This window comes from Pongo abelii, chromosome 8 (genome assembly GCF_028885655.2).
Source record: "Pongo abelii isolate AG06213 chromosome 8, NHGRI_mPonAbe1-v2.0_pri, whole genome shotgun sequence".
In the NCBI taxonomy this organism is placed as follows: domain Eukaryota; kingdom Metazoa; phylum Chordata; class Mammalia; order Primates; family Hominidae; genus Pongo; species Pongo abelii.
Genome location: NC_071993.2, coordinates 35,689,255 through 35,703,345, shown reverse-complemented (window position 1 = coordinate 35,703,345; position 14,091 = coordinate 35,689,255). Strand labels below are relative to the sequence as shown.

Here is a 14,091-nt window from a genome sequence, read left to right as displayed (position 1 = left end):
ATGATGGGCAGTTTATAAAGCATTTTAACATATATGAGTTTATTTGGGTCTTACAGGAGCTGTGGAGATGTCAGGGAAAGATTCATTGTCTTTACCTTGGAGACACTTGGTGGTGGTCATCGTACCGATAAGATGGCATAGCTTTATCATGGAACAGTTCTGGAGTATAACCACCAGGAGGTCCTGACCTCTGTGTTGCTCTGGTGTCATTGTTCCTGTGGACAAATGAGCTGTTACCTCCAAAATGCCTTGTCACAGTAGTTGGAGGCAGCATATGAAACACCTAGTTCCCAGAATCTTAATCTAATACCGTGTCTGGCCCCAAAGTTATAAATGGGCTTTGCCTTAAGTCTTATCTTTTGTTCTTCTTGGTTTATAATGTTTCTAATTATTGGAGATATTGAGAAGATCCAATAAAGCAAAGGATATTAAAAAAAAAAAAAAAGAAATGCCACCCGAGAGAGGCCAGGAAATTTGGTTAAGATCACTAGCTAGTGAAAGGTAAAGTCTCAGGTCTTACTTCTTTCCACTCCTTCTGTTATCTACCTCCGGTGAGACTTAGCAAGGTACTTAGTTGATGTTCAGAAACTTAATTGATATTCCTGTTCATGGTATATTTCTTCTGATAGAATAACGGTAGAGTATCCTGACTGCTATGATGTAGGAGGCTGTGTCAAATGAATAATTTTTGTTTAGTTTCTCAGAATTGCTTAGACATATCTGCCTCTTGTCATATTCCATAGCCCTTCATTGATACTATGGATACTAATGTCATTGATACTATTGATACTAATATCCATTCTAATATAAACCTTATTTTGTAGGATTCTGGGTAATTTGGTTTTCCAGAAACCCCCTCTGGTTTTTAACCTCTCTGATAAGAACCATTTTCCTTACAGTGTCTTCAAATAATTCTCAATAAATACTTGTGGAATGAATAAGTGAATGAATCTTATATACAGTAAGCATGGTTATGTATTCTATCTTTGTCATATATATAACAGTATTATGTGTATTATAAGCTAAACCACAAAAAGAAATGTTTTTTCATTTTTTAATGCCAAACAAGGTAAATCTCATTATGTTTTAAAATTGTCTCCAATAAATATGAAACCCTTAATAATTTAACTAGAGATATCTATGCTTTATGTGTGGCCTATCCTGAACCCCTTGGAGAAAGACTTTATACAGAAACTAAGATTTTTTTGGAAAATCACGTTCGGCATTTGCACAAGGTAGGCAATGATACATACATGATATAAATATGTTGATAGTTGTATACTTTACTAGTTTACTGTTTTCCAGTGTAGAACTTTTATCAAGGTCAGGTTGTTTTGCTGCTGCTGCTGCTTTTTTTTAAATACAGGGTCTTGCTCTGTTGCCCAGGCTAGGGTGCAGTGGCGCAATCATGGCTCACTGCAGCCCCGACTTCCCTGGCTTAAGTGATCCTCCCACCTCAGCCTCCCGAGTAGCTAGGAATACAGACACACACCACCACACCTGGCAATTTGTTGGGTTTTTTTTGGTAGAGACGGGGGTCTCACTATATTGCCTAGGCTGGTCTCAAACTCCTGGGCTCCAGTGATCCTCCCGCCTTGGCCTCCCTTGTTTTTGCTTCTTAATCAGCATTTTAAAAATATATACATATTAAGATCTTTGAGTCAAGCATTGTGTTAGGGAAATCAGTTTACTTGCTCAGCATCTCGTAATTAGTAAATGAAGGAGAGGGTCAGCTCAGGGTTTGTTGAGTTTTAAAATGTGCTCCTACATCCTCTGGATAGTATTTATACAGCGAAATTTTCCCTCGTTTTTTATTCCTAGCTCTTGGTAAATCTCTGTCTTTATTATTTTCAGCTTTTTAGCTGCCTTTCATATGCTATATGAAGTCTTCCCAAAATCTAAAATTAAAAAGAAATGGTAAATGGTGAAAGAAGCTGTCTCTGTGACCAGTTTTTTTTATTAGTATGCTGTACATAGAGGGGCAGCATCACAGACATGATCTGTGTATAAACAGTGAATTTTGCAGTATTTTGCTATAGACAGCATTTCCAACTTAATTTAGACTACTGATCTAATCAGGAACTGGATGAGATAATTTAGTGCCTGCGTAAGAATCTTCACTCTGCTTTTTATTAGCTATTGCAACCACGGGCAACTCACTTAACAACCACCTTATGGACTGAGTTTTGACTTTATCTATAAAATGGGAATAAAACAACACAGTTTATTTAAACTGTCTAACCCTACACGTGGTCAGGAGTAGATACTTTTTTAAATGGTAAGAACTGGCCTGGTGCGGTGGCTTACACCTGTAATCTCTGTACTTTGGGAGGCTGAGGCAGGAGGATCATATGAGGCCAGGAGTTCGAGAGCAGCCTGGGCAATATAGTGAGACACTATCTGTACCAAAAAAAAAACAAAAAATCCTTCATAAGTAAGGCACAATTGATTGTGTGCTGTTTCCCTGAAAATATTGGAAAATGCTCTACTTTTGATTGTATATGGCATGTGCATTTTAGTGTTCTAATGTGATCATTTATCCGCTTATAAAAGCGCTTTTGATAGCAGGTGTGTTAAAGTGGTCTTAAAGTGTTTATGTTTAGTATGTTAATTTAAAGTTCTGCTATTGTAAGCTAGTGAGCTTTGGTTACACCATAAGTGATAACTATGTAAGACATTAGTAATTTTTTTGCAATTTTATATTTTAGGTTACATTGTAAGTGTGATTTTTTTTTTTTTTTTTTGGGAGACAGAGTCTTACTCTGTCACCCAGGCTGGAGTGCAGTGGCGCGGTCTCGGTGCAATAGGGTTCAAGTGATTCTCCTGCCTCAACTTCCCAAGTAGCTGGAACTTACAGGCATGTGCCACCACGGCTGGCTCATTTTTTTTTTATTTAGTAGAGACGGGGTTTCACCATGTTGGTCAGGCTGGTCTTGAACTCCTGACTTCAGGTGATCCACCCGCCTTGGCCTCCCAAAGTGCTGGAATTACAGGCGTGAGCCACTGCACTCGGCTCAGTTTATTCTCTATTATGGATGCTTCACTTTCATATTGAAGACTCACATCTTTCCCAGTTGTTTCATTTTTAATACGTGTAGTTAATATGTGTTGTGTAAATGTAATTTGTACAGCTAGAATTATGTAAATTATTTTAGAACATTAATTTTGATACATTTTATGGTTGACAGTGAAAATGATTATTGCTTTTCAAGTAAAAATATTTTTCCTCTTTATATAGAGAGTTTTGGAGTCAGAAGAACAAGTACTTGTTATGTATCATAGGTACTGGGAAGAATACAGCAAGGGTGCAGACTATATGGATTGCTTATATAGGTGAGTGTGCCTTCAGCGTTGCCTGCATTCAGTAGTTGACAGGATAATTTTTTTATTGCCTATTTCTCATTCACATATGCAAAACTAAAGCATTCTCTCTGACATGGACTTTTCTGTGCTGTGGGGAAAGGTCTATAGTCAGGGTAAGGTGGGTATTTAGGAGCCAGGAAGTGTGTGGAACGTTCTGTGAAAAGTAAAACTGTACTCAATTGCATAGCTCTGTTTCTTCTGATTGTTTACAACCTGTAGCACGTGTTTAATCTCAACAGAGATCAATGTGAAAATTCAACTTGCATGAAACTTAGTGGGAAAATCTCAGCTCATGTCCCCTCGATATGTTCTTATTTGACTCTAGCATTCAGTATTTTATGTTTGATGCAAACGATGTTAGATAAATTACTGGGTTATTTTCCCCTTGAAGTTCTGCATTCCCCATGGTCTAGGCATATTGAATTACTTGTAGTTTCCTAATGGCCCATGGTCTCTCCCATCTTCCTGCCTTCCCTGGTGCTGTTCCATCTGCCTGGATTGCTTCTCTCTTTCTTTTTCTATTTTTCTTTCTTTTATTTTGTCGTTTTTTTTATTTTTTATTTTTTGAGGCAGGATCTCACCTAGGCTGCAGTGTAGTAGCATGATCTCAGCTCACTGCAGCCTCAGCCTCCTGGGCCCTAGCAATCCTCCCACCTTGAACACCCTTCTCCCCAGTTGCTGGAACAAAAGGTGTGCACCGCCATGCCTGGCTAATTTTGTTTATTTTTTGTAGAGATGCTGTCTCACTATGTTGCCCAGGATGGTCTTGAACTCCTGAGCTTAAGCAGTCCTCCCTCCTCAGTCTCCCAAAGTGCTGGGATTACAGGCATGAGCCACTGTGCCCGGCTAAATTAGTACTATTAAATTGGTGCTATTTGTGAACTTTTAGTAAATGTTGCAGCCTATTTAATATGTGTTTGTGTATATGTGTGTAAAATAATATGAGGTAGTTAGTATCTCTATTTTTTACAGAGGAAGAAAGCAATGCTGAGAGCATGATTTTGTTGAAGGTCACTCAGCTAATGAATCACAAAGGCAGGATTTAAACCCAGATCAGTCTGAATCCAAAGCCCATCCATTTAACCACTTCATTCTACCATAATCTTGTTCCAGAAACATGGTATTTCACTTAAGTAGATTCTATTCTCAATCTTTTTCTTGTATAGGCATACTTTGGAGATGATGTGGGTTCAGTTCCAGACCACCACACGTAAAGGGAATATTGCAGTAAGACAAGTCACACAAGTTGTTTGGTTTCCCAGTGCATATAAATTATGTTTATGCTATACTGTAGTCTGTTAAGTGTGCAGTAGCATTGTCTAAAAAAATGTGCACAACTTAATTTAAAATTACTTTATTGCTAAAAAACATGCTGTTGATCATTTGAGCCTTCAGCAAGTTGTAATCCTTTTGCCAGTCTTCTTGCCTCGGTGTTGATGGCTGCTGACTGGTCATGGTGGTGGTTGCTGAAGGTTGGGGAGGCTGTGGCAATGTCTTAAAATAAGACAACAATGAAGTTAGCTGCATCAGTTGACTCTTTCTTCACAAAAGATTTCTCTGTAGGGTGCAATGCTGTTGGATAGCATTTTACCTGCAGTAGAAATTCTTATGAAATTGGAGTCAGTTCTCTCAAACCCTGCCACCACCTTATCAGCTAGGCTTATATAATATTTGAATCCTTTGTTGTCATTTCAACAACGTTCATACCATCTTATTAGGAGTAGATTCTGTCTCAAGAAACCACTTTCTCATCCATAAGAAGCAACTCCTCATCCATTCAAGTTATATCATGAGATTGCAGCAATTCAGTCCCATCTTCAGGATCCACTTCTGAGTTCTCTTGATGTTTCCACCACATCTCCAGTCACTTCCTCCCCTGAAGTCTTGACCCCCTCTAAGTCATCCATGAGGGTTGGAAGTGTTAACTGAAATGAGTGACTGAGGCAGCTGTCTCAATCAAGGTTTATTGAGCTAGCTTAAGGATGCACCCAGGAAAAACGCAAGGCACAGATGCATCTGTGGCTGTTTTGTCCAAAGAGGTTCTTAGGAGGTTTAGTGTTTATACATTTTCCTTAAAACATGAGGGGTGGTGGCAGTGAGGCAAATGGTTACCTACTTGTGAGACTAATTAATGCCCAGTAAATCTACATTTTATATGAGGTAACCCTTTGAAGCAAAAGGAAATAGAAGAAGAAAACAGTTGTGCAGACATCTCAGGGAAGGAATGATTACTCTCATCTTGCCTTTGCTCTGTGCCTGGGAATATCAGCTAAGAATCGACACTTATCAGGTGGATGCTAACAGACCTTAGGTTTTAGGAACTAGACTTTAGACTGCAGATCCGGAGTTACAATTGACCTGTCCTTGTGTTATGGGAGGATTTACATTTTAATGGTTTCGAGGCTAGCAAAGAATTTACGAATGAGTGACTTTTTGAGGCGGGGTAGTCATCAGGAAATCGCTGAGGTTTTTTGCCTTACCACAGGGGTCTGGCTAATATATAATGTTTCGACACAAACTTGTAAGACTTATTCGTCCAGGAAGAGGATGGCCATTTAGCATGACTCAGCCTCCAAGGTTAAATTCCTGTTTTGGCATAGGAGTTTTGGGAATCCTGAGATTTTATTTCCCTTTACAGAATCAGCATCTTCTAATCACCTGTTCATAATGATATTTAGACCTTCTCCCATGAATCATAAATGTTCTTTTTTTTTAAATTTTATTATTAATTTTTGAGACCGAGTCTCGCTCTGTTTCCCCAGCTGGAGTGCAGTGGCACAATCTTGGCTCACTGCAGCTTCCGCCTCCCAGGTTCAAGTGATTCTCCTTCCTCAGCCTCCTGAGTAGCTGGGATTACAGGCACGCGCCACCATACCTGGCTAATTTTTGTATTTTTTTTAGTAGAGATGGGGTTTCACCATGTTGGCCAGGATGGTCTCCAACTCCTGACCTCGAGTGATCCGCCCACCTCAGCCTCCCAAAGTGCTGGGATTACAGGCGTGAGCCACTGTGCCCAGCCCCATGTCTTTATTAAGAAGCAAATATGTGGTTAATAAATTTGATTGTAAAATACTGCAGTGACTTATAAAATAAATTAAGAATGGTGTCCATATTAAAATGAAAAATGGCACTGTTTATATTTTAAATTATGACTTTCTTTTCTTTTTTTCTTTTTTTTTTTTCAGACGGAGTCTTGCTCCGTCGCCCAGGCTGGAGTGCAGTGGTGCGATCTCGGCTCACTGCAACCTCCGCCTCCTGGGTTCAAGTGATTCTCCTCCCTCAGCCTCCTGAGTAGCTGGGTTTACAGGCAGCCACCACCATGCCTGGCTAATTTTTCTATTTTTTTAGTAGAGACGGGGTTTCACCATGTTGGCCAGGCTGGTCTCCTGACTTCAGGTGATCCGCCTGCCTCAGCCTCCCCGAGTGCCAGGATTAGAGACGTGAGCCACCGTGCCTGGCCATGACTTTATTTTAAAACATTGTATTTCAAGCTTAAATTTACCAAGAGTAAAAATCTGCAATAAGAAAGACATAGTTAATGTAAGTTAGTTTAAATTTTATTCTGTGAGGAAAAGATAATACTGGTTTGTCCTTGCAGATACAAAGCATGTAAAGTTGCACTAAATCAATACCTGGCTCAAGAATATAAATCTAGATCTTTGGAATGGATTAGTGAATTCAGGCCTGATCTGCAGATCTAGCATCTGCTTCTATGCTAGGCAGTTTGCACTTATTACGTAGGTAAAGGAAGCTCTTTTAGAATTCTGAATAGGAAAGTGACATCCTGACAGCAGAATTTTTAGATGAATTAAAGATGCCAGAAACTGAAGTAGAGCCCAGTCATAAAAGTGTTCCACATGATCGGGGCAGAGGGTCAGCAAGTACATTGGAAGTCAAAGGAAGTAGTGGGAGGAGGTGATGAATACTTTAGGAAGACAGGAAGACTGACTGATTAAAGCAGGCAAAATGGAAGGATGAGATAAGTGATTCTGATGTTTTAGGCGAGGTTACCGGAATGATCTTGGTGCCAGTGACCAGAAAAGAAAACTGGTTTGGAGCAGATTCCATATTGGAAGGCATATGTAAGTGGTAATATGACAATTAAGTACCCTCTACTGAGGGAGCACCCCTGCCTGACGAAATCTTATATTTGTTTGTATATTGTACCACAGAGTGAGCTCTGTGTGGGCAGAGACCATATTTTTGCTTTTCATCTTTGTGTTTCCAGTGCCTAATGTTGACCTGGCACACAATATACCCTCAGCCGATGTTGAATGGGAGTGGAAGACCTCTCCTGAGTTTCTGTGCCAGCCCTGCCACTTAGGAGCCGATTGACCTTTGGCAAGCTCTTTAACCTCTCTAGGCCGCAGCTTTCTTATGTATAAAATGATCATAGGGGTACCACATACATCTGTCTTATAGTATTCAGCCACGTAAAATGCTTAGGGCTGTGTCTGACAGGTGATCTCAATAAATGTTAGTGATTACTTTTATTTCCTGGTATTCATGGCTTTTATGATCTGGCTGCAGGCTGCTTTTCCAGGTTTGTGTTCTACTGTTAGCTTTCGCTATCCTTGCTGTCTGGAATGTTATCCATTTATTTATTCAGGAATTATTTTTTGAGGACTTGACTTTTGCCTGCCACTACTGTGGATGCTATCTACAAGAGGAGGTTCTTGCTTTGTATATTGTACATTCTAGAGAGGAGATGAATGCACAAAAAAAAGAAACCAATAAAAGCATAGGATTATTTCATATAGTAGCAATTACTGTGAAGAAAGTAAAACAGTTGTGCATTAAATAGTTACTTGCTTAGGGCTGGGAAGTGAAGGCTAACTCCTGGGGTTCAGGGCAGGCCTGAAAGGTGTGTCTGTGCTGAGACTCGGATGAAAGGGGACTACCCTCAGAATATCTGGGATGGGGCACTTAGGTGGAGAGGCCATCCCCTCTTTACCTTTTACTGTTGTCTCTCAATCTTATTTCTCTTTCCTTAGCTGGAAGGCATGGTTGGAAACTCAGCATGAAATTTTGAGAGTTACAGTGAGGATAGAGAGGAAGGAATAAATGGCATTTTAAAGGGGAAAAAAAGAGTATGATCTTGGAACTTATGGTCAGAGGACATTAAAATATCAAATGGTACATCAAGGTTGTAAGCCGTGGAGTCTAGAGCCTTGACTAGTGAATATGGAGGTGGAGCTTGTGTAAATGGTTGTGGGTATACCACTTTGGAGTCAATTTTCTAAGAGTTATTATTTCTTTAAGAGACAGTCTCGCTGTTACCCAGGCTGCTCTCAAACTGCTGGCCTCAAGTGATCCTCCCGCCTCAGCCTCCCAAAGCACTGGGATTATGGGCGTGTGCCCCGACGCCTGGCCAGGAATTGTGTGTTTAATTGTTTCCCAAAATTGTTGTCTTGTTTTGGTTGTCTTTGTTTTTAATTTGTCTGTAAATGCTGAGTGGACCCTTCATTTTGGTATAGTGAATTTTGAAAAGTGTATATATTCACGTATAGATTTCATGGGTTGTTGCCTAAAATACTTGTATTGTCAGTAGCTATTTACACTAGCAGAACCTTTCAAATGAATAGTTTTAGGTGGTAATTGTTAAAGGCATTATAGTGAAATCTGGGATCCTAAAAACTACACAGTTGAACATTACGAGTCCTTTCTCCATGTTTTATTTTATTTTAGAATTCTGTATTCATCTCAGTTATTCTTAGAGTTAATCACATTTATTAGTCTTGAAATATATTAAACATTTTTATTATAATTCATTTTCCTCTGGTAGACAAAGTCATCTTGTATCTGTCAGTCTTGCCCATACTTAATATCTGTAACACTCTGTTCCATTTTCTTACCTACTGATTGTGATCTTTTTTGTTTAAAAATGAAAAATTGCATTTCTTCCTGGTGATTAGAATGTTAATTAGAAAGCTAACTTGACTTTTATCTTTTAACCATTCTCTGTTTAATTTTTGCAAAGTGGACTTTATCTTGACTTTCCCAAGAAGAGTCTGGGAAGTAGCAAACAAGATTGTAGAAATTCTGAAACTTGGATAAGAGCTGTTGGGCTAGAAGGGTATTGTAAGGGCTTGCAGAGAAAGGTGGGCTGATAATTTTAATTTTTATTATATTTCTAATCTCTATATAATTCATTTCTTTTGGATTTGTTAGTAGGCTATTCCATGGCTTATATGTAATCTTAAAAATATTCTTCTAAAGTTGCAAGTTATTTGCTTTCCTACTGACTTCAACTTAATATCCATTGATATTACATTTATTTTCCAGGTATCTCAACACCCAGTTTATTAAAAAGAATAAATTAACAGAAGCAGACCTTCAGTATGGCTATGGTGGTGTAGATATGAATGAACCACTTATGGAAATAGGAGAGGTAGGACATTCTTTAAATGACTAGCAAACATAAGTATGTTTTTATACACTGAGGTAATTTGATTACGCATCATTTTTTAAGGACACTGATTTGGCTAGCTTAAAATGGTCAAGATTTAAAAGATCCTAAATAAAATGCTATAGTGATTTCCTAAGAATCCTCAGAGGAACGAAAAAGATGTGACAACTACTCTTTTGATAATTAAATTTATAATGGATGAATGATAGAGTTAATGGTTCTGCATTGTGAAAAAACTCAAAAACAATTATAAAGTGTTGACGGCCCCGTAGTTAAAAAGTGCAGGGGACAAGTACTTAAAAGACAGGCTAGAGGAGAGGAAACACAAATTTATGGATACAACAAATTTATTGTAACTTTACTTTAAAAGTAATTAAATTCAGAGTAAAACAATTAAATGGGCAGTTTGGTCCATTCAAGTTCTTGAGGTACAGTGCAAATTAAAATATGGAAAATTATGCTGATTGTGAAAGAAATATTATTGTACAAACTTGTTTATTCATTTAATACATCTTTATTGAGTAGCCAGGCATTGGGGATACAATGGTGAACAGACAGAAGGTCCCTGCACACAAAAGCTTGTAAGTTCATGTAAGGGAAGCAGATGCCAAATAGGAAATTAATGTTAACTTGTGATTTGTGTTAATGAAGGAAATAAACAGGCTAAGAGGCAGCATTAGGAGACATTTAAGGTAGTGTAATCCTTTCCAAAAGAAATTGATCAGTGTCTTTCTTTCAATACAGTTTAAAATACATAGTACCTTTTGACCAAGTAATCCCAAGTCGTAAGCCTAGTGATCTATACTTGGAAAATAATAAATATGAGAAAAGAGTTTAATGTTTAAAAGTATTCTTTGCAATCATTGTTAATAGGGTGCCTAATGGCTGAACAGTGTAAAATTTCAGCATCCAACATTCAGCAATAAAAAGCATGGAAGAAGAATGTATTATATATGATATGATTTTGTTATAAAAGTAGGCAAATGGATAAATTAGTAGCAGAAAATTGTTCATAGAAACTTTAACAAAGGGGACATTGTTGATGAAAAAATTTGGACACAAAATTATAGGTATATGTTGAATACAAATACAATTGTAGGGAAAAGATGATGTAGAGAAAAAGATCAATGAGAAATACCAAAATATTAACAGTAGTTGCTTTTAGTTAGTAGCATTATAAGTGAATGATTTACATAAAATTTTCCCTTATCACCAGCACTGTCAAGCACACTTCTCTTCCCAGAGGAAATCACTGTAAACAATTTAGTTTGCATCTTTTCTGAACTTTACCTGTGTATTTACAAATATTTACATACACACACACACACAGCAGTTTTGATTTTATTTTTCAAACTGTGATAAAATGGCACACATAAAGTTCTACAGCCTATATTTCTTGCCTTTTTTTTGTTATTAGTGTCTGTCTTTTTACATAAGTTTGTTTTTTGTGAAAGCTTAATATTCTGTAGAGATACAGAATAATTTTTTAAACTATCCCCTTAATTTTTTTTTTTTTTTTTTTGAGATGGAGTCTCGCTGTGTCACCCAGGCTGGAGTGCAGTGGTGCGATCTTGGCTTACTGCAAGCTCCGCCTCCCAGGTTCACACTATTCTCCTGCCTCAGCCTCCCAAGTAGCTGGGACTACAGGCGCCTGCCACCACACCGGGCTAATTTTTTGTATATTTAGTAGAGGTGGGGTTTCACCATGTTAGCCAGGATGGTCTCTATCTCCTGACCTTGTGATCTGCCTGCCTCGGCTTCTCAAAATGCTGGAATTACAGGCGTGAGCCACCGCGCCCCGCCAATTTTTAATTTTTTGTTATTACAAGCAACACTGCAGTGAACACCACTATTCATTTATTCATTCATTAAGTATTTTTGAACCCCTCTGTGTTATATATGTTGAATACAACAGTGAACAAAATAGAGAAAAATCTTATGCTCATGGAGTTATATTTATGTATCTCTTGGTACATGAGCAGAACTTTTTATAGACTGGGTGTCAGGAAGTGGAGCCTCTGTCGAAGCACACCCTGAAGTTTCGCAGCTCTGCCCCATTGCCTTTCAGAAGGGCCTTTACCAGTTTGCCCTTCCACCACATGTGTAAAATACCAGTTTTTCATGTATTGCCTCCCCAACCCCCATTCCTGCTATTAAGAAAGAAAGGCAAAACTTGAACAGTGTTCCTTGTGGGAAGACAGATGCTTAATTACCAATGGATCAGAATAAAATTACCCTAGGGAAACAATAGGGAGGCTAGCAACAGCCTATCTGGATGTAGTTAGGGTGGAAAAAGAGAAGAGTCAAACAAACAAAAAATCAGTTTTCAGTACTGGAATAATTTATACTCTATGTGGGGAAAATATATTTGAAGTTTAAAGGCCTAAATGTGAAAGGCAAAGCTTGAAAACTTGGAAGGCAGAGTAGGAGCACACATATGCCTGTTACCTTAGGGCAGAGAAGGATTTCTTAAAAAATACCCATGATAAAGGAGAAGATTGGTAAATTTGAGTATATTAAACTTTAATATATTTTTACCAAAACACAATAAAGAAACTGAGCAGTTGATTTACTGGGACAGACTGTGAAACTTTCAAGGGATTAATTTCCACAATATATAAAAAACTCTAGCTTTTATTAAGAACAAGACAAACTTTAACAGACTAACGGGCAAAATTAGGAATGGGCATTTCAAAGGGAAGAACCCAAAATGGACAATAAACATTAAAGAATTCCCAGCTTCACTCAGTAAAATGAGAGTTAAAACCGCAAGGAGACACTATTTTTTGTTGCTGTTGTTTGTTTTTTGTTTCTTTTTTTTGAGACGGAGTCTTGCTGTCGCCCAGGCTGGAGTGCAGTGGCACGATCTCGGCTTACTGCAGGCTCCGCCCCTGCGGTTCACGCCATTCTCCTGCCTCAGCCTCCCGAGTAACTGGGACTACAGGCGCCGGCCACCTCGCGCGGCTAATTTTTTGTATTTTTAGCAGAGACGGGGTTTCACTGTGTTAGCCATGATGGTCTCGATCTCCTGACCTCGTGATCCGCCCGTCTCGGCCTCCCAAAGTGCTGGGATTACAGGCGTGAGCCACCGCGCCTGGCCGGTTTTTTTTCTTTTTTGAGACAGAGTCTCGCTCTGTGGCCTGGGCTGGAGTGCAGTGGCGCGATCTCGTCTCACTGGAAGCTCTGCCTCCCGGGTTCACACCGTTCTCCTGCCTCAGCCTCCTGCATAGCTGGAACTACAGGCACCCGCCACCATGCCCGGCTAATTTTTTGTATTTTTAGTAGAGATGGGGTTTCACCCTGTTAGCCAGGATGGTCTCAATCTCCTGACCTCGTGATCTGCCCGTCTCGGCCTCCCAAAGTGCTGGTATTACAGGCGTTAGCCACTGTGCCTGGCCAAGGAGACACTATTTTATGTCCAGCAGACTGGCAAAGTTTGACTAAAGCCTGGCAGTACCACTTGTTGTCAAGGATGGGGACTAATGGGAAATCTTGTCCTTTGCTATGCAAGTGTAAACTGGAAAATCATTTGGCTTGATTTAGTAAAGCTGCATGAGCACTTGATTGTTCAGTACAGGATCTTAACTTGTAGGTGTATATCAGAGAATCTGTTGCTTATGTGGGCCAAATGATGCATACAGGAATCACAGCATTGTTTCCAGTAGCAGAAAATAGGAATCACAGACACATCAGCAGTCATCAGCAGTAGAGTGGAAAAATAAATCATGGCATATTTATACAATAGGTTGCTGTATAGCAGTGCCAATGATTGAGCTATGGCTGTATGTTTCCACTGGATGGGTTTCACAAAATTGTGGATTGTAATAACCTGAGGGGAAATGAGGAGGATATCTGGGACAATGGTAATGGTGAAGTTGTATTTCTTAAACTGGGTAGTGAATACAGGAATGTTTTGTTACTCTTTTAACCAACTTGCTCTTTTTATGTTAGTATAAAATTTTTCATAATTAAAAAAATCAGTCTACAGCCAAATCACATTATTTCATTTAACATAAATCCTTTGTTTCTGTTATGGTCTAGATATCTATAGCCCATTTATAGTGTTGAGCATTTTAACAATCAAAAAATTAAGTTTTTTTTTGTTTTTTTTTTTTTGAGACGGAGTCTCGCACTGTCGCCAGGCTGGAGTGCAGTGGCATGATCTGGGCTCACTGCAACCTCCACCTCCCAGGTTCAAGCAATTCTCCTGCCTCAGCCTCCCGAGTAGCTGGGATTACAGGCGCATGCCACCACACCAGGCTCATTTTTGTATTTTTAGTAGAGACAGGGTTTTGCCATGTTTGCCAGGATGGTCTTGA

General features: G+C 39.0%; 1 protein-coding gene across 18 annotated transcripts in view; it reads left to right on the top strand.

Annotated features, from left to right (window-relative positions):
- The window catches only part of CUL2 (cullin 2), a 123,545-nt gene that overhangs the window by 62,054 nt on the left and 47,400 nt on the right, over positions 1 to 14,091 (top strand). For all 18 annotated transcript variants that reach the window (XM_054521737.2, XM_054521736.2, XM_054521734.2 and 15 more), the window contains 3 exon segments: positions 1,133 to 1,235; positions 3,239 to 3,333; positions 9,649 to 9,754. In XM_054521737.2, coding sequence (XP_054377712.2) covers positions 1,133 to 1,235; positions 3,239 to 3,333; positions 9,649 to 9,754 — 304 coding nt within the window.